General features: G+C 29.6%; 2 protein-coding genes across 5 annotated transcripts in view; one reads left to right on the forward strand and one right to left on the reverse strand.

Annotated features, from left to right (window-relative positions):
• The window catches only part of LOC107455173 (inner nuclear membrane protein Man1), a 45,715-nt gene extending 28,205 nt beyond the window's left edge, over positions 1-17,510 (reverse strand). Inside the window, exons 1-6 of one of the 4 annotated variants that reach the window (XM_043052214.3) lie at positions 16,326-17,293; positions 9,184-9,297; positions 8,786-9,004; positions 5,994-6,022; positions 4,667-4,730; positions 231-337 (exon numbers count right to left, since the gene is read on the reverse strand). In XM_043052214.3, coding sequence (XP_042908148.1) covers positions 231-337; positions 4,667-4,730; positions 5,994-6,022; positions 8,786-9,004; positions 9,184-9,297; positions 16,326-16,968 — 1,176 coding nt within the window. In that variant the 5' untranslated portion in view covers positions 16,969-17,293. Of the gene's footprint in view, positions 1-230; positions 338-4,666; positions 4,731-5,993; positions 6,023-8,785; positions 9,005-9,183; positions 9,298-16,325 lie in introns of all 4 variants that reach the window. The other 3 variants (XM_043052215.3, XM_043052216.3, XM_043052217.3) reach the window with 3 other exon arrangements.
• Positions 17,511-17,527: 17 nt separating this feature from the next.
• Cog8 (conserved oligomeric Golgi complex subunit 8) lies at positions 17,528-20,045 on the forward strand. Its single transcript, XM_016072661.5, has one exon. The coding sequence runs from the start codon at positions 17,788-17,790 to the stop codon at positions 19,873-19,875; it is 2,088 nt and encodes a 695-aa protein (XP_015928147.2). The 5' UTR covers positions 17,528-17,787; the 3' UTR covers positions 19,876-20,045.
• The last annotated feature ends 162 nt before the right edge of the window (positions 20,046-20,207 follow it).

The raw sequence follows: 20,207 nt of genomic DNA on the forward strand, positions 1-20,207 counted from the left end.
CGGGGGGAAAAAATCCAACGAAAAATTTTTTTCTTCAATTATTATGAAACCTCTAAAAGATTTTAAGAGCTTGTACTAACCCTGGTATAGCAAACAGTGTTCTGCCAAGTAATATGGTATTTAAGTGCTAATGTAAAATAGATTATTGTTATACAGACAAAAAATAATAATAAATAAATGTAAATATACATAATAATTTACAAAAAAAATACAACTATTAAAACAATTACCTCATATTTAGTTTCATGATTAAAATAATCTTTCATAGCTATTCTTGCATCTGGAATGGTCATTTCACGAGTCAAATTTTCTTCATCTGTAGCACAATCATAAATGCCTGTAAAATAGTATCAAATGATTTTCAACCTTAAAAATGGAAGATTAAATAAAAGATGCAGTTGCAGTGAATTTATTAGGAAAATCTAAATGTTATCATGTAATGCAATATCCATTATCAATTAATTCAGAAAAAAGAGAAATAAGATAGTTTATTGATCCGATTAAAATTAACGGAACTTTATACATTCATAAATTATACAAACTAGAGTAAGGATTATAGTTTTGAACTATCTATATTAGTGTTTATTAATATATATTAAAATTAATTTATATACTATTGACACTATAAAAAAAAAACTCTAAATGCCACCTGCAGGCTTTGTACTGCTTGAAAATAATAATCAGGACAACCTTTAATTAAAAAATAAGGGTATTATTTGGTGAAACACAAAGACACTAGAATACAACTCTATTTTAAATCTTGTTTTGTGCATCATATTTCTTTAAAACATATGTAGATAATGTGTGAAATCTAGGAAGCTGAATTTTGTTGATTTCGTAAATGGGTTCCGCAATATAAAAATGATCGAAATAAGTTTAAAAGAAAACTAATATATATAGTTTACAGGGTTGCCACTCAAATCTGGAGAGAAAAAAAAATCCCTGCACATATCATACACAATATATGACAAGGATGAGATTGGGCAAAAGGCAAAAAAGCTGAATTTTCACGCAAGTAAATCTTATGAGCGTGCAATCGTTTAATAACAAATTCCAGACAATTTAAGATAATAAATAACTACGTGTTGATATAAAATTAATTGTGTACTAATTTATTAACATATGAATAATTACCATCGACACTTAACATTTAGTAAAAAGTAAAATTAAAAATGAAAAAAATAAAGCTAGAAATTATATTTTTCTACAGTCACAAAGGAGACAATTATAACTTGAGAATGTCTAGTTTAGCACATTAAACTACTCTGAGAACATACATTAATATTAATTTTTTTTTAATAACAGGGTTGCCACTCAAATCTGGAAAAAAAATTCCCTGTGTTTTCCCTGTACTATTATACACAATATATTAAAAGGAAACAACAATTACTGTGCTCTTTTGTGAGCTATATAGGGCTAACTATATTTATTAGTTTTAATTGGTGGGAAAACAGCTGAACATATTTAAATAATGTTATAGTAAGTGAAATAGTTTAGTATAGCTGAAATGTCATGGCTAAATATCCCATAGATTACGCTTTGAGTGGGTACCATTTTTTAAAAGACAAAAATAAGAAACAAAATTCCCTGTATTTTCCCAGTTTGCAAGGAAAAAATCAAAATTCCCTGCATTTTCCCTGTTATTTTAGGTGATTTTTAAATTCCCTGTATTTTCCAGGTTTTCCCTGTTCTCCATGTAGAGTGGCAACCCTGAATAATTACTATTACGTGATTTATAGTAAAAATATCAGTAACATATTCTCATCCAGTTTCACTGATGTTGTAATATATATACCAATAATCATCGATAGAACAACTGCCACCTTTATAGTAACTAATTCAAGAAAAAAAATCTTTCTTTTACAAGAATTGCGATCTTGGATTTTAAAATCGCGTGAATATGGATCCCGATATTGGACTTTAAAATCACGTGAATATGAAACTCGATATAGGATTTTAAAAATGTGAAAATATTGAATCACGGTTGATAATTTCTGTAACGCGTGGATATGAATGCAAAGCCTAATTTTTAAATCGTGTGTAATTACGAAAATTGATGTTTGATATTACAACCACATATTGGGTTTGAAACTTGCGTGAATACGAGTCGCTGCATAGGATTTTAAAAACACGTAAATACAAATCGTGACATTGCATTTTTAAATCTGGCAAATGAGAATTGAAATGTATAATATTGAAATCGCATGGATAAGCGAAAATTCGAGCTATCTGGAGGACGGGTAAAAATGCGAAAAATCTTATTTTCTGCTCGTAAAAGCGGAGAAAATAGCTAAAATAATTAAAAATGCGGAAGGGTTGGCAGCTACGTAGTTTCAATTTTCTGTTTATCTTTGAAAATCGGAAATAAATATATTTATTTCATTTCAACGGTTGAATTTTCAGAAAAATGGAATATTTACTCAAAAAACTGAAACTTTTAGAGAATCAGAGTTTTTGATAAAAAGGCTGAAATTCGAGAGACAAAAGCAAAAAAGGCGGAAATCCGCTAAAAAGCGGAAAAATCTCATCCTTGTTATGAGGAAACACACTATCACTGTGCTTTTGAGGGAGCTATATTAGGCTAATTGTACTAGTTTTCATAGCTGGAAAAACTTAAAGAAATAAGGAACAACTTAACATACTAAAAACAAATAATGCTATAGTAAATGAAATAGTTTAGTATAGCTGAAATATCATCATTAAATATCCCATGGATCACGCTTTGAGTGGTCACCACTTTTAAAAGACGAAAATAAGCAATACAATTCCCTGTATTTTCCCAGTTTGTATAGAAAAACTCAAAATTCCCTGTTATTTCAGGTGATTTTTAAATTCCTGTCATTTTCTGGCAACTCTTAAGTTATTTCCATGCTAAAATAAATTAATTCAAAACTAAATCGTATACAATTTACACACTAAAGAATAATTACCTAAATCTACATACTAAAAGTATATTTTCTACACAGTGAAGTATACAAAATAAATGATAAGAAAACACATTGCATTGTTATCTAGAAAGTAAAAGCTATTACTTAAAGTAAATGGACATTTAAAAATACTTTTGATTGCAATGAACGAAATGAAAAGTACAAAAAAATTAAAAGCAATGTTTTCAATGCAATTTGTTGGACAAGAGAAAAAATGACTAAATATGATAATAAGTTTATCTTTATCACCACTTTCCAATTAGCAATGTGACATATTTAGAAAAAATTTTGACACCAAAAATGCTGAGTTTCTTTTTTTATAAGAAGAAAAAAGTCTGAAACAAGATTATAAAGCTGAATGATGAGTAAATAGTGAATGTTTATAAGAAGATTCAAAATATCATATTGTGTTTATGATTTTTAAAAAATTCTTAAGTTTTGTTATAATTGAATAAACACACCAACACAAAACAACTAAAATTAGCACTGTATCAAAACAATACAATCAAAAACTAGTGAATGACTCCCAAATTCAATGACTACTTTCATGGTTTATTAAAATAAAATAATAATAGTAATTAAACAGATTACTATGATTTGAAAACAAAGTGTAATCCAACATAAATATTTCCTTCAAGACTTTTAAAGAAAACTAGAAATTTTTATTTTAAACTGTAATCATTTAAGAAAGCAAATGATGTAAGAAAACGATAAAACAATATAAAAGACAAAAAAATGAATAAAATTATTATATTTTCTAAAATAGGAGGCATAATATGATCAATGCTGCAGTATTTATATTTAATCAGACATATTTTGGAGTTCAGCAAGTGCACAGTTAGATTCTTTTATTTCAAAATAAATAGATAAATAAAAAATTTGCACTTCTTCAGTAGCCTATGAATGAAAGACCATAGAAGAGCATGACTTTGGATTATGTCTATAATTAGCTAATGATGAAAAGAGTTTGTATTTCTTATCTACAGAAAGAAATCAGAGTGATTCTTTTAAAATTGCTTGTTAGATGATATGATACATTCTGACCTAACAAAAAGAAATCAGGAATATCAGGACAAAATACTGAGAATCAGGACAATATCTTTAATAAGGACAAATATGAATCCTGTACTTGCCAAACTAAAAACTCAACCTTCTCAAAAACTTTTTTGTTTCGAGAAACATCCTGTGTTGTGATAATAATTAAGACTAATGCAGGATTAAATTCATCACTTTTTAAAACTTCAGTCTTTCAGATATGATATTTAAATTAAGAAACAAAATCCAGACATCAACATAATAATCTAAAAATGAAAACAAAATAAATGAATTAAAAAATACAAAATTATATTAATGATTTCCTTTTAAATATTAATAAGTGAAAAAAAAAGGGAGATAAAATCTAAATCAATAGAAAAAATTGAAAATGCTACAAAAAAATACCACTCTTGGTTTTTTACCCCGAGACTGTCAATAAAAAATTTAGTTTTCCATTATTCTATTTTTATTTAATTAAAATAATACCAAATTATATTAATGATTTCCTTTTAAATATAAATACGCGAAAAAAAGGGAGTGATAAAATCAAAATCAATAGAGTAAAAAGTGGTTTTAAAAGATCTTGGTTTTTACCCCTAGATTTTAAATAAAAAAATTTTTATTATTTTTTTAAAAAAAATTGCCTTTTATCAATTTATTTTTCTAACTAAAATTAAGTTTTCAATTACTCTATTTTTACATACCTGCGTTTGTTGTTAGTAGCTGATGAAGCTCCCTAGATAAAAGTATGAGATTTTCACAGTCCTCCTAAAAGATATATTTTAATTATCCTCCCAAATAATTGTAACAATACTATTTATCAATAGAAATATGATCATAAAACTACATATCATTCCAATAAAAGCAAAAATAATTTACAAAAGAATGAAAAAGACTAAATTTTTAACTATGAATTCACACAATGGTCGGAAAAACTACATTTTCTATGTAGCTAACAAGCTAGTTTTGAAATGTAATCACTACTTCGCTACTTTTAGAAGACAAACTTAACTACAGAATTTAATTTTCACGAATATTCAAAATGATTTTTAATAAAAAATTAGCTTGGTTAAACATGAGGAGATATTAAAAAGTTTAAATTCATGTTTACATGAAATAGTTTTTTTTAATTCTAAAAAGCACTTTTTATGAATTTGTTCATTTAACTTTCAAACTCTAAGCTTTTCGTGTCAGTGATTTAAAGAATGCAAGGAAATTATGAAATATTTATGTGATCAATGCTTTTTCATATCCTGCAAGAAATAAAGTACAGTGCGAAGAACATAAGACTCGCCACACTGAATAACTTTTGATCTAAATAATGATCGGGTTTTCACGCTCTAGGACTCAATTTTAATGCTTTGAGGGGGTGACTATGCTAATTAATGCAGACAATATTTTAAGTTACGAAATCAGACACAAAAACATATTTTATATTTCTTGTGAAATCGAATTTTAAAAATACAAATATTTAAAATCCGATTTCTCAGAAACAATTCAACCGATTTTTTTAAGCTTCAGACATAGATCTCATTAACGCTTAGTCACAGAGGCATTCTCCTTGCGCATGTTGATGGGCAAGTTATCAGGTTCAAAGAAATTTTGGGATTTGAACTCTGTTTCTTTCCTCAGTGGTAGACGGTTCATGGGTTAGAGTCCCCTTGCCGCCAGGCTACCCACAGAGGTTCTCGTGGTCTTCCTCTCCATGTAACGCAAATGCGGGTTAGCTCCATCAAAAAAGTCCTCCACGAAGGCAAATTTCTCCCAATACTCGATCCAGGAGTTTTCTTTTCATCTGGATTGGGTTAAAAATTACAAGGCTACGGAGTTGAACATTAGTAGTCGTAAACCCATAAAATTGGGTCGGCTGTTCAACGACGGTTATGAAATAAAATTAAAATTATGAAATATTTGTAAAGAAATAACAATGAAACGATTATTAGAGAATTAGTGATGTTTTAAATGAACATAATTTCTTATAACCAATTTTTTACAATGCAATCTCAATAAATCATATGAAAAAAAAATTACCTCATTCATTTTTTCACAAAATTTTGAATCTAGAAAAGGAGAGAAGATTGAATTAATGCAGAATATTATTGACACAGAATGAAAAATTGTTTAATTGTTTGCATAGTTTTAATTTCCATTATATATATATATATATATAAGTTCAAAATGAAGATAAAACAAAGGAAAATTATAGACATATGAAAAAGGGGGAGAAATAATAATGAAAAAAAAAATAACAAACAACTGATTTTAAAAAAAAAAAAAAAAAAAAAAAAAGAACAAGAAGAAAAAATAAAAAAGGATTAAATTTTTTTTTAAAAATCGGAAAATAAAAGATATAATCTTTTCATTAGCCCACATGATTATATCCACAAAATATATATATATATATACAGTACAGAACCCGTTATCCGGAAATCAGAAAACCGGAAAACCAAAAAACCGGAACGAAATTCAATAAATTTTCCCGCTATTTTTTTTAAAAAAAATTTTTTTTCCTCATAAGATTTTAGGATTTTTATTCCTTTTTTAAAAGATGTTTACCTTACCATCATTTTGGAAATAATCATTAGTGTATTAGTCCATCGTTTTTTCTTCTTTTAAAGATTATTTCCAAAAAAAAAATTTTTTTACTTGGGTTTAACAATAAAAAAACGGCTTTTTGTAGCGATTCAGAAAACCGGAAAAATCAGTTATCCGGAATAGCAATGGTCCCAATCATTCCGGATAATCGGTTCCCTACTGTATATATATATAAATATATATATATATATACCTGCCAACTTTTACGTATTTGGCGTAAAATTTTATTTTTATATTTAAAGTGGTAGTAAAATGTAATGCTTTCTATAGATTCCTTGCATTTACAGGGGTCTGTCTAGGTTTTTCTGAGAGGTACCTATTTTGTGAAAATTTAGACATAATTTGTGAAAAATTAAAAGTTATATTTAAAAATCAACACAAAAATATGGTAAAAATGTGGATTTATCGTTTCTTAAGGGATACAAAAATAAAATTTTGAGAAAAAGTATTTTGTGAAACTACCGTTTTTCTTAAAATTGAATTTGTGAAACTACCGTTTTTCCTAAAGTTGAATTTGTGAAGGTACCGCTAAACGGTAGTAAATTCGGCCTGGACAGACCCCTGATTTATAAACTTAATTTATAATCTTTTTAACAACCACTATTTTTTTAAAAATTAAGCATATATAATAATATGTAAGACTATTATTTCCTGCATAAGCGTTTTCAAAATACAACGTATGTTTCTGCCTAAAATTGTAATTAAAATTTTATTTTACTTGATTTGCATGTTGAGGAATAAGAGAAGTATTTTTGTTATTAGCAGATATTTTATCGTTTAATTTTTTTAAAATTTATTCACTAAATACGGAGAAATTTGAGAATATACAGGTAAACAGGAGATAGTGGTAAAATACAGGAGTCTTCATTAAAAAAAACAGGAGAGGTGGCAGGTATGCAACAATCATGCACAGTGGATACATTTCTCCAGTCTCTCTGCAAAGTCGCAGAAAGAAAATCCACTTTCTCTCAGCCCTATTACATGACCACGTTCGAAGTCAGAGAGCTGTTGATAATAACCTCTTCGTCTTCTTAAAGGCATTCTTGACTAACAGTAACTCAACATTTCAAAATTTAATAAAAAATAAAGCTTATGAACTGTAGAACTGGTATTTAAAGCAACCTTGATTTGCATGTTCACAGTGGTGTTACTAGTCTAAACTTCTGCTTCAAGAGCAAAATTTGAATAGATATAATCTTTTAGTTGTATAAACAAGCTTGCCAAATTTAGTTTATCAAGAAAAATTCCTGCTCAGTGTTGGGATTTTTTTTACCATCACTGTGTATATATATATATAAACTTCTCACTATATAGATTTCCTTTCGTGTACTGTTCTGCAATTTCTTTACATTTTATTTTCTGTTTTTTGCTTGATATGGTTCGTATCGTATATATTTTTTACTTAATGTGTTCTGTTTTCGTTTCAAATTTTATGAGTGCTCCTCACACTATTGTATTGATATATTTTGCTTTTGCTATATTGATACAATATTAGAAAGCACTCCTTTCTGTGGATATAATCATGTGAGCTGAAGAAGAGATTATATCTTATCTTTGTTTTGTTTTCCGGTTTTTTAAAAAAAAAAATTTGATAACTAAAAAAAAAAAAATTTTTTAAATACTTTTGAAATACATTTTTAATAATTTTCTTCTCTTGTCATTATTTTCTCTATATTTTAATTTATATATAGATATAGCTGCTGTCATTAACATGCACTTTTTATCATTAATAGAAAGTCTTAATTGTGACATATTGATCAAAGATTTGTAGTTGCACATTCTATGAAATATTACATATGTTATCAGCAGGGGCATAGTTAGGGTTCACAGTGCCTGAGGATATATTCAGTGTTTGTGCCTTACAACATGTCAGATTTAGCAAGTCATGCTTTTCAGGATAATTTTGAATATCAGATTACACTAACACAATCGCTGAGCTGGGTCTAAAATTTCACTGAATACCCCTTTTAAGGATGGTAAACAAATTCTTAAACAACAGAAAAAGACGTAAATAAAGAATTAGTAAGCAAAATAAAATAATATAAAGTTATTAGAAAAAAATAAATATATTATTTATTTTTTTTTAAAAATGTTTATTGAGTTAAATAAATAAAGACCAAGTACTTAAATTAAGCTGAATAGTACTTAAATAAATTTGATAACATTACTTTAAATTTAAGCACAATAAGAAATATTCATATCTACAAAAAAGAAAGAGAGAGACATACTACTTTTACCAGCCAAGTGTGTGTTCTTTTGCAACTCCATGACATACAGTATTCCAATGACAATGAAAAATGTAGCGGCTCCAAACAGTATAAACCAGGATATACAATGAGAGTAATTGGTGGATGATCCTTCTTCCACTCTTTCTTCATTTAATTCCCCATTTGTTAGAGTGTTCGAAAGATATCCGTTGGTATGATAGCTTTGACCTACTATGTGATCTACAAAAAACGTAACATTTTGAGTAAAGTTCTAAAAAAAAAAAAAAATTTTTTTAAATATATTTATTTGATTCGAATCAAATACTTTTTTTAAATTGAATTTTCTTTATGAGATGCTTCAAAAACTTTAGCTAATAATTAGCATTATAAATTTAATAATTAGTATAAACTGGATATACAATGAGAGTAATTGGTGGGTGACCCTTCTTCCACTCTTTCTTCATTTAATTCACCATTTGTTAGAGTGCTCGAAAGGTATCCATTGGTATGATAGCTTTGACCTACTATGTGATCTACAAAAAAAGCAACATTTTAAGTAAAGTTTGTAATTTTTTAAAAAAAATATATATTTATTCGATTTGAATCAAAAATTTTTTGTTTTCAAATTAAATTGAATTCTTTTAAAAGATGCTTCAAGAACTTTAATTAATAATTAGCAAACCATTTAGTTGAAATATTAATAAAAATAAATTTTAACAATGTATAACTGCATTAAAATTATTTTATAGCAAAACACTATACAGGCAATGAAAATAAAATAGAAATATATCATCTAAAGAAGAAGAAAAACATTGAAATTAAATTCTTGGAGCTTATATTTTAAACTTAAAAACGCAATAACTTATTCAATAACTGTCTTAAAATTCAAATATTTAATTAATTTATAAAAGAAACTTTTTTTTATGAATTATTGAGTACCATATTCTACCCTTGTTTTACTTGGAGTATGACAACAATTGAAAAGTAAAGCAATTAAAGACATTTATATGCATCTCAATCCTCATACAAACTTAAAGTTACAATAAATATGGAAATGTGCAATTCATAGCTTTGCACTCAGTATGAACCAAGGCCTTCTTCTTGAGAGCTCTCAAAGCATTTCTTCTTGATATAATTGTTCAACAATTTTTAATATATAGAAAAGGAAAAATCATTTTCAATATTATCAACCCATCAAAGTTTAGATCTTCCTCTATGTCAGGTTACAAATAGTCTAACTATAAAAATTTGTTTTAAAGTGAAGTTGTCATTGTAGTCTAATATTGCAATATGAAATGGACAAACAATATTGTAAATCACCAAAAATGAATATTTACCATTTATATATTATATTATATATTATATTATATATTATATTATATATTTTATTTTAATTTAAAGTACATAAAACTCCACAATACAAAGAAATATGGAATATAAAACAGACAATAGAAATGCATCATAGATAGAAAAAAATAATATTGCTATCTTTATAATAAACAAAATAATAAATTAAAGATATAAACATAACGGAAAGTGAAAATAAGACAGCAAAAATATATTGGAAGATACTAAATTCATTAAGAATAAAATTTTCTATAATAATAAACCGTGAAAAAATAAATTTATATATTAACAGTCCATATTAAATCAAGAGAGCAAATCATAGTATATTAAATGAAATCAAGAATATCAAATGGAGAAAATGAAGATCTCACACAGAAAAAGTGTTCAGAGGAAAATGCTGATGCAAACATTGTATGTTTGGCTTTCTTTAAATCAAACTCTCTGACCTTACAAGATTTTTGGATTAAAAATGAAAAATTTCCTACCTTTTACCGAATTTACAGGTAATATAGACAAATATGTTACAGAGCAAGATCCTATATTAACTACCAAACTATGAAAGGGGCTTTGCGATGGAGGATTACGGAACAGATATCAAAGTATCTAGAGTATCAGAACAAGTAAAATCAGCCCTATATTAATGAACTTATCTGGCGAAAAGGGCTGTTTATGGGCTGAGAAGATTAATTAAATCTAGATTTCTTTCTAGAAAAACAAAGTTTTTAATTTACAAAACTCTTGTCACACCGGTCTTGAAATATGTTTCTGCAGTTTGGACAATGACAAAACTGGAGGAAAATTGTATCACAAAATTTGAGAGAAAGATTTTGCTGAGTACTTGGTGTAAATAAAGACAATAATTGGATATTAAGATTTAACTTGTATTTGCAATTGTCTTCTAATGTACAAATTCATTAACAACCTGATAATATATTAAATACATAAAAATAAATAGAATGAATTAGATGGCACAAGTGATTTGAATAAGTAATAACAATACAATAACCAATTATCATGATGATACGGCCAACTATGATGATGATGATGAATGAATGAATGAACTTAATTTATGATTGAGATATATTCTAATTATTAAGTTTTAAAAATAAATTGTAAAACAGATTAATCAAAACAAAATGCAAAATAAAAAAATTAAATTGGAAAATTACGTTCTGCACTTTTATTTCTTTAAATATGTAATATTGAACAATGATTTCCTTAGATATTATTATTGTTGCTATCAAACAGAAATTCTGATTCTAAAAAATAAAAATTAAATTTTAAAAATTTAAGATAGCACAATAGAAGCACTGGTGATTAATAGTTTCAGGTTCATAAAAATAAAATTAATTAGGTGATGCTTTTCCAGGGTGCATAGTCAAAACTTTAAACAAAATATAAGCACCAATAAAGTACTTTTTAAGCACTCAAAAAATATTTTTAAGCACTGTATACATTAATAAAATGCAAAATAATTTTCAAAGATTTTACATGATCATGATAAAATAACCAATTTCTGACTGAGAACTATTTTCTTGATTATATTAGCCATTGTAAAAAGATGAAGAGGTTTTTCGGTTCGATATCAGAGGGTGGAAAATGAAGCCTGAAATTGAGAATATCTTGCAAAATGCAGCGGAGTTGCACATGAGAGTGCAAGAATCTCACCAAACCCCCGAGCTCAGTAGGCGCACATGTGGACTTTCAAGGATTTCATCTAACATGTAAAATTATTGGTGCTTTCATACGCTATGGACCGACAGAATGCCTAAATAGATTGTGAAAACGTTGAATAGAACAATGTGGAGAGCAACACTTTAGCATAATAAATGCTAAATTGACATGATAAAAAAATATATATATCATTTTCGAAAAGGGAAAATTAAATATTTTTTAAAAACACCCAATGAAAAAAGCACCTTTACGGGCTTTTAAAAAATGAAAGTCGAAAATAAGTACCTTTAAGCACTTTTTAAAAACGCTATGCAGCATGTTTTCAGACCAAGTCCTGATAACTTAGCTGGTAAAATTTTACCTATTTGCTTTATTTTGATTTAAATCTTTTCTCTGAAAATTAAATAAGAACACATGAAAAAAAAATCTCCTTCGCATGCTAAGTTTTTCAACTAAACTGCATAGAAAAAAATTAATAAAATAATATATGAAAGCAGCTAGGTTCTATTATCAAATAAAATATCTACAAAACAAACACAGAAAATTTAAGAGTGAATAATAAGCTTAACACGTTCGCTGCCACTGACGCGTCAGAGCGAAACCTCCTGGTATGCTGACGTCACGCGAGCGTGTCAACCGACTATAAGTTATATGCTCTGGGTTTAGAGTGGCTTTGGGAGTTGGAACAGATAGGTTGTTTCGGCACAGTGAAGCATTATTTTTTTATTTTTTGTGGTTGGTTTTCAAAACTTTTGTTTGAATTTTTTTGTGTGTGTGATTGTGACTACCAATATCTGTATATTGTGCTTATTATTTGTAAATATTTTCAGTATTGTTTCATAAATGGTACTGCATATACTTGAATGGTATTCCATTTTATTCCTTTTAAACTGCTATTTTATGCAATATGCCAGTAATTTCTGAGAATATTGATAAGACGCCCTGGAGCGTCAGTGGCACTCACGAAAACAGGTTTGGTCTGTGTGTCACTGACGCTCTAGAGCGTCGGGGGGAAAAAACGCTCTCTAAACAGAAAAATAATATGTTTCTTTGTTTTTCTGGTTTTCTTAGTAAAATATAAGGAACATTTAAACCATTAAAACCCTGTTTTGTAAACCGGCTTCGGAGGATGGAAATATCCTTTTTAGTAGCAGCGAATGTGTTAAGACGCCCGGTGGCTGAGTGGTAGTGCTTCACACTCCCGTGCCACAGGTCCCTTGTTCAATCCTTGGGCCAGGCAAGGTTCACTCAGACTTTCATCCCTTCAGTGGGTCGATAAATGAGTACCAAGCATGCTTGGGAACTAAACACTGGGGGTTCCGCATTCGGCTGACCACCTAAATCGGAACATCTGCTCCAGCACCCCAGAGCCCTAGGTCAAGAAAACTGTGATGGGCTGTCGTGCCACTGAGTTTAGTTTATAATAAGCTTAATGTCGGACTTGGAAAAAAAAGTTGAATTTATTCTTTAAGTTCTTATGAGGTCTAATTCATGTGATTTATACTCATTTTAATTTATGATATTTTATTATAAATCTAAGCCCCGTGGCAGAATCGCGGCGACACAGCGACATTGTCGCAGAATGTTGCTGAGTTCTCGCAGAAAGAATTTTCTGTTAGGAAGAAAGGAATTTTAGTTTTCTTTCTGCAGAATTTTTTTTTCTCTAAAATTATACTTAAAAGATACCTTTTTAGCACATCAGAGAGGAAGGAAATGTTCCTGATTTTTCTATTCTAATTTAAGAGTGAAAAATATAGAATAATAAAGAAAATTCTTTTCTGCAGAAATGTTGAACGATTTTTTCCCTCCAGAAATCATTCTTTAGACACGCTTATATTGCGCCGATATTCTTGTTAATCCACGCTCTATTTTCACATTTTCAAAAGAAACAAATCCCGATGTTTTTAATACAATTTAATTATACTCGAAACTGAAATCAATTATTTACTTTTGCTGTGACGATTTCACCGTTTTTCGGCTTTTTTATTACATGTGCTATGCTACTGAGTTCCATGAGATTTTTAAAATTCCTGTTATTTTTCAGTCAATATTATTTCTACACGTAAAATTTAAATTGCGCTATTAAATAATCTCTTTTTGACGCTCTCACTTTCAGTTTAATGATATTGATTTTCCCGTGATTTTTAAGTATCCCGATATATATCTGACAATATGGGGAATTCCAATCGTGCTTATGAATATTTAATTTTTAAAACAATGATTCTATCGTTTTTTTTTTTTTTTTGGGGGGGGGGTCATTTATTTCACACAGTTTTTAAAATCCTACATTTTAAATACGATATTATTTATTACAACAACTGGATCTCGAAACGAAACAAGCATTTAGTATCCCCCCCCCCTCTTGAAGAGTCCGATCAGCGTGATTTCGTCGTCGATCTTGTTTTCAGAAGTCACTGCTACGGATTACAAGATTTGTAATTTTTTTTTATGAGATGTTTTACGAAATGCGAATAAGGAAATAATTAGTGTGTTTTCTTCGTACAAAATGGGAGAATCTCGGCATTGTATTAGAATAATATGAAAATGAAACATTACATAATAATTTAAAAATTAAATACGATTTTTATTTTATTCAAAAGAGTTTTTTATTGTGAATGCAACGTTTCTGTTACTTCAAATTCAATTAGTAACATGCGTACTTGTTATTATAAAAAGCATCTTGCAGAAAGATATTAGTGCTAGAGAAGTTTGTCGCAGAAATCCCAAGAAAATTCTGCCACAGGGAATCTAAGATATAAGTAATTATTACTCTCTGTGGCACTTGGCATTAATTGTCTAAAATGAAATTACTGTTTTCTATAGTTATAGAGTTTTAATTTTGATCTACACAAGTTGAAGAGAAAAAAAAATTAAAATACTAAATTGTTACTGACAAAAAAAAGAAAAAATACGATTGTTAAAATTTTATAAAAGAATATTTTTTAAACCATTCTATAATAAGAGTCAAACATTCCCATTTTGGGCCAAGTAGGTGAGGAATTATAAAGACCACACAATTTTGTGATGAACAGCGTGATTTGGGCAATGTGGTCAGCACTGTGCACAGGCCGCATTTACTTCCCTGACTCTTGTCTTGGTACACATCGATCTGAAGATGGGGGGGGGGCTTCAAGCCGCCACTGGGGATCGAACCCCAGCTTTTCACAATGACAGACCAGTGCTTTAATCACAGTGCCATTACAGCCGTACGATAATGTTACCATTAAAGTCATTCAATGTAACAAAAAAATCATTATTTTAAGTAAAATATTTCTCGAGTTTTAGTTAAAAATATGGTGTCTCCTATGCAACAGAGTAATAAATATTACAACCAACATGCAGTGTTTTTTTGTTTGGGGGGGGGGGTAGAAATTAAAATACAGTCGAACTCGAACCTCATTACCGCGGAATTGAAGGGACTATCATAATTATTTATGTTAACCATCTGGATTTAACCACAGCAATTATTCTGCCATGGATCACAATACGGTAATCTCCCAGATTATAAGGAAGTTTTAGATTAATAAAATTTTAACTCTAAAAAAATATTTTCAAAAATGTAAGACTAATTTGTTTTAAAATTTTTTATTTTAGAATGGCTTTTATTTATGCTAAATAATAAAAAAAAAAGTAAAAGATAGATTAAAAATCTTTTTAGCAACTAATTATAGTTTTCCCTTACAATGTTCATACTCCATTTTACAGGAGCTTCAGTAGAGGAGTTGGATGGATTCTAGAATAGCCCACCCCATGGCGATTTTTTTAAATCTCGCCAAACTAGGTTTCCGGAATATATTTCAGGGAGATTATTTTGAACTTCCAATCACACCACCAAAATTTTTTAAACCTGATTGGTTATTTGATATGTTTTTTTACGAAATTTGGATTTCGTTAGAAAAGAGGTAAAAGGGTTTATTTTTTTTCGCCATTTATGCTTACGATCTCTTGCTGTTAGAATGGTCATTATACTTAATTTTTCAACCATTATTTCATTTATTACCATTATTTCCTTTTGTAAATTTTTTTGTGTGGTACTGGTTGAAAATGACGAGCAAACTGACTAGTGAATTTTTAACTTTAATGCATGCAAAAGGTGGGGAGATTTCAGCATGGTGATCTGTGGCAGAATATTCGCCAAGTCTTAGAAACTTCCGGTCAGTGGCCCGCGAGTACTTAAAAAAACATCATAGAAAGGGACCAACTCGAAAGGTATAACTCGTAGCCACCCCCAGGCAAACATCTAGATACGATACGAAAATATCCCCCAAAAGGTAAGAGAGCGATAATTGAATGGCGTATGAATCAAAATTCAATTTCAAAAACATATTAATGCCCTAAATGAGTTCAATTATTAAATATTATAATAAATTTGCAATAATTAATTTTTTTCTTCTAATAATCAAAAAGCAGTGTTGATCCAAGTAATAATTGCCAACTTGGCGAGATTTCAAAAAGAGGTGGGCTATTCTAGGATTTCACTGAGGAATTTCATAACACAATGTAAGCAAATAAAAAGAGCAAATTTCTAAAGAATGTGTACCTGGTTTTAATCTGTTTACAGTTGAATTATAATGATGAAATCTACTTTCAGACGAACTAGGCTGCCATGTAGAATCAAGAGGAGGTTTACCTCGAAAACTGTTCACTGGCATCTGTGAATTCCGTGATGGAGATGCATCTTTAAAATCTGTCGTCGTAGAATTTCTACTCGATTTCTTACGTGTCCGTCTAGAGGTTTTAAAAAGTGGGGAAAAATCGGAATCAAAATCCGAATCTGACGTTTCTACATCGAATGTTGATCTCGCTACATTCTTATTCAGCTTACTAAGAAAATTTTGGTTTTTAAGATGGTTAGGTTTTTCTAAATGTCGGCCTTGAACTGTGAATGAGGGAGATGTGGGCTTTTTAAAGGTATTATCATCGAATGATGATGCACTAGGGGAGTATGAAGAGTTCAGTGAAGTTCTCTTGCTCCTGCGGGTACTAGAGGTAGAGTTCTCAATTTCACTATCATCAGAACTGAATGCATTGAGAGTGGATTTACGGTTTAAACCCTTGGATTTACGAAAATTATTCAGTCTCCTCTCCCATGTCGAACGTGTAGTGGGTGTGATGGGCCCGACATCCTCCCCATACTCTTTGAGCGATTCGCGAAGCTCATCATCCGTCAACCGGTTGGCCATATAAATATATCTGGATACAATTAAATCACAGTCTTATCAGAGTTTGTTACAGCTAATAAAAAGTTACAAAAAAGGACAGCAAGTTTTTACAATATATCTTCTAAGATTTGTATCATAGAATGCATAGTTAGTGTACGTCTGATTTTTGTGAGTTTTTTCCTAGAAAACAGCCGATTTCCCACTTGTGTTCTTTAAAGAGTTCAATGAGATTTTTTTCAAAAATTTAATCGCATCAGATATGAATCTGTGTATGGATTATATAAAAAAATATAGGAAATACTTTTTTACTATAAACATCACGAACACATAAAAATTTTAGAAATACGAAGAGCTGACATGATGCCAATTTACAAATCAAAACTGTGAGGAAATTTAAAAAAAATTTTAATTTAATAATTGATTTTATTTCTTAGTGATCCCAAAACAGTATTTATTTATAAATTTCTAGCAATATAAGTCTCTGTATATGATTAGATCTTGATTATTAAGAAAGAATTTCCTTTAAAAACAAAACTAGTTGAACAAAAGTGAAAAATATAATCGTTATCGATTTGGTGCTTTAAATGATTATTATTACACAGTTCTAACTTTTAGATTTGATCTGCTCCTTCAATAGCCAGTTTTTAAAGCATTTACGAACTAAAACTGTTTGAAACGGTTAAGAGATATTCATAGTACCATATTTTAAAAAAGCTCTTTGTTTACTGGTTTACGTATATGTTTACATTGAGCTGTAACTTCGTGAATAACCGAGATTACAAATTTTTCACTATGCATTTATAGAGTTTTCTGCAATTTATTTTCTTGTTTATTGTGAAAATGTCAGACGATCATAGTGCAGCTGACTACGATGAGGTTCTCCGTGTACTGCCTGAATCGTTCCAAGAAACTTGGAGAGACAATCCTGACGTGTTGTTATACTTATCGGATCTTGGAGGTCTGGGAATCCAACACTTAAACCATGAGCCAGAAAAGTTAACCGAACAAAAAGTAGCACTGTTAGAACAAACTCAAGATTTAGCCTTTCATAATTACAAAACATTCATTCAAGCGGCTGAATGCTCCCATAAAATATTTCAAGATTTCAACATCATCGAAACTAGACTGAACCTTTTGCTGGACAAGTTACCTAACTTCAGTTCAAAATGCAGCACATTCGCTAAAGATTCTCAAAAAATCAGCGCAAGATGGCATCAGGCCTCATCTACCCTATCAAAACATCCTCAACTGCTTGAATTTCTGGAGATGCCGCAATTGATGGATAATTATGTTAAAAATGGTTATTATGATGAAGCCTTGGAACTTTCTACTTATGTCAAAAGATTGGAAAAGAAGCATTCTGATATTTTTTTGATCAAAAGTATTGTTGAAGATGTTAAGGTATCGGTAACATCGATGCTGAATCATTTACTTTCTAGATTGCGTACCAACATTCAACTCCCTGAATGTCTTAAAGTTGTTGGTTATCTAAGAAGAATGGATGCCTTTAATGAGTATGAATTGCGTATCAAGTTCTTGCAAGCTAGAGATACATGGTTTCAGAAGGTGATAGCAGATATCGATAAAAGCAATCCTTACGATCATGTCATGAAAGTAATAGAAAGCAGCAGAGTTCATTTGTTTGATATTACGACACAATACCGAGCCATTTTTTCTGATGAAGACCCGCTACTTCTCGTTAGAGAAGATTTGAAAGGAAATTGTGCCATCTTCCAAAGTTGGATTACCTGGAAAATACAAACTTTTTTACGTATCTTGAAAAGTGACATTTCAAGCAATTTGGGTGGCAGAGTTGATTCCGTGTTAGCCCAGTGCATGTATTTCGGATTGTCGTTCAGTCGCGTCGGCATAGACTTTCGTCCTCTCTTAGTTCCCCTGTTTCAGTCAGTTTCATTACAAAAGTTCTGTTCAAATCTAGAGGCTTTAACATTTAAGTGCGAAAAGTGCTTTGAAGCGCATGATTTTTCAACATACACCAATACTCTTTTCTTAGTTACGAACACGGCGGAGGAATCGTTGCAACCTCCTTTAGGCTTATTAGATTTTTATCCCTTGGCTCAATACTGTAATGACATACTCGGAGCTTTAAACGAGCTGAAATTGTGTTGCTCTTTTGCCATAGCTTCTGATGTAACGAGCGCCTTATCGAAATCTTTGAACCGCTTTGTCAATACAATTGTGTCTTACCATTCCAAGCAATTACGCAACATGAGTGATGTAGAGCTTAACAATTTTAATAAATTTTGTTTTCTTATATTATCTGATTTAATTCCACATTTCAATAAATGCTTAGCATGTCTCTTTCCTCCTGAAAATATTTCTCAAGTTTTGGGAATTACAACCCTGGAATTCAAGAAATTTGAATACAAACTAGATTCGAAAAACATAACTCAGTCTCTGGAGACTATATTGCCAACGAAAGATGATTTAGGCATAATGTTCACTGTTAAATCAATTGATGAGCCACAGGAAACAACTCGCAAAAGCTCTAAAGGTTTTGAAAATTTTTCAAAGGATCAAGAAGACCAAAAGAATAGTGAAAATTTTTCAAAGAACCAAGGAGACCAAAGGAATAATGAAAATTTTCCAAAGGACCGTGGTGGCCAAAAGGGTAGTGAAAATGAAGCTTTGCCCAATACTTCTGGAAATAGTGATTGCGTAAGTGATGAAGTTGAAAAGAATCTCAAAGGTGTAATTGATTATGATTCAATCACTACCCAAGAAACATTGATTGTTGACAATTCTATGAGCTCAAATATTGAGGATCCCAATTCTGTTACAAGTGTTGATGAATCTAATATTTATGACCCGAATCATCTAACTAATGCTGATGTTACAAATATTGCAGATCCCAATTATGTTACTAATGTTAATATCGAAGATCCCAATTCTTTAACAAATGCCTGAATGATTATGACTGACAAATAGAAAGTGATAAAAATAATGACTGATAGGACTTAAAATTATTTTATTATAGAGAAATATTAATATATTATTATTTTACATATTTAAATGAAGCTTTATCATAGTTTGAAATAGTATCTAATTATTGTTAAAATAAAATGTTTTGAAGAAAATAGTTTTAAAACATACCAACAACATATTTTTGAAGATTATACATTTTTAAGCAGACGTAGACTTAGAGAGCTAAATTTGTTCAGTTATTAATGACATTTTATGAAATATTGTAGCTAAGTTGTTTTCAAAAAACTTGAAATTGAAATTTTTATTTTCTCTGA

This window comes from Parasteatoda tepidariorum, chromosome 7, assembly GCF_982258835.1.
Source record: "Parasteatoda tepidariorum strain Cologne lab strain chromosome 7, Ptep-v5.0, whole genome shotgun sequence".
Classification (NCBI taxonomy): domain Eukaryota; kingdom Metazoa; phylum Arthropoda; class Arachnida; order Araneae; family Theridiidae; genus Parasteatoda; species Parasteatoda tepidariorum.

Excerpts from the sequence above, each read along its gene's own strand:
- Cog8 (XM_016072661.5), top strand. The coding sequence starts at position 17,788 with ATGTCAGACGATCATAGTGCAGCTGACTACGATGAGGTTCTCCGTGTA.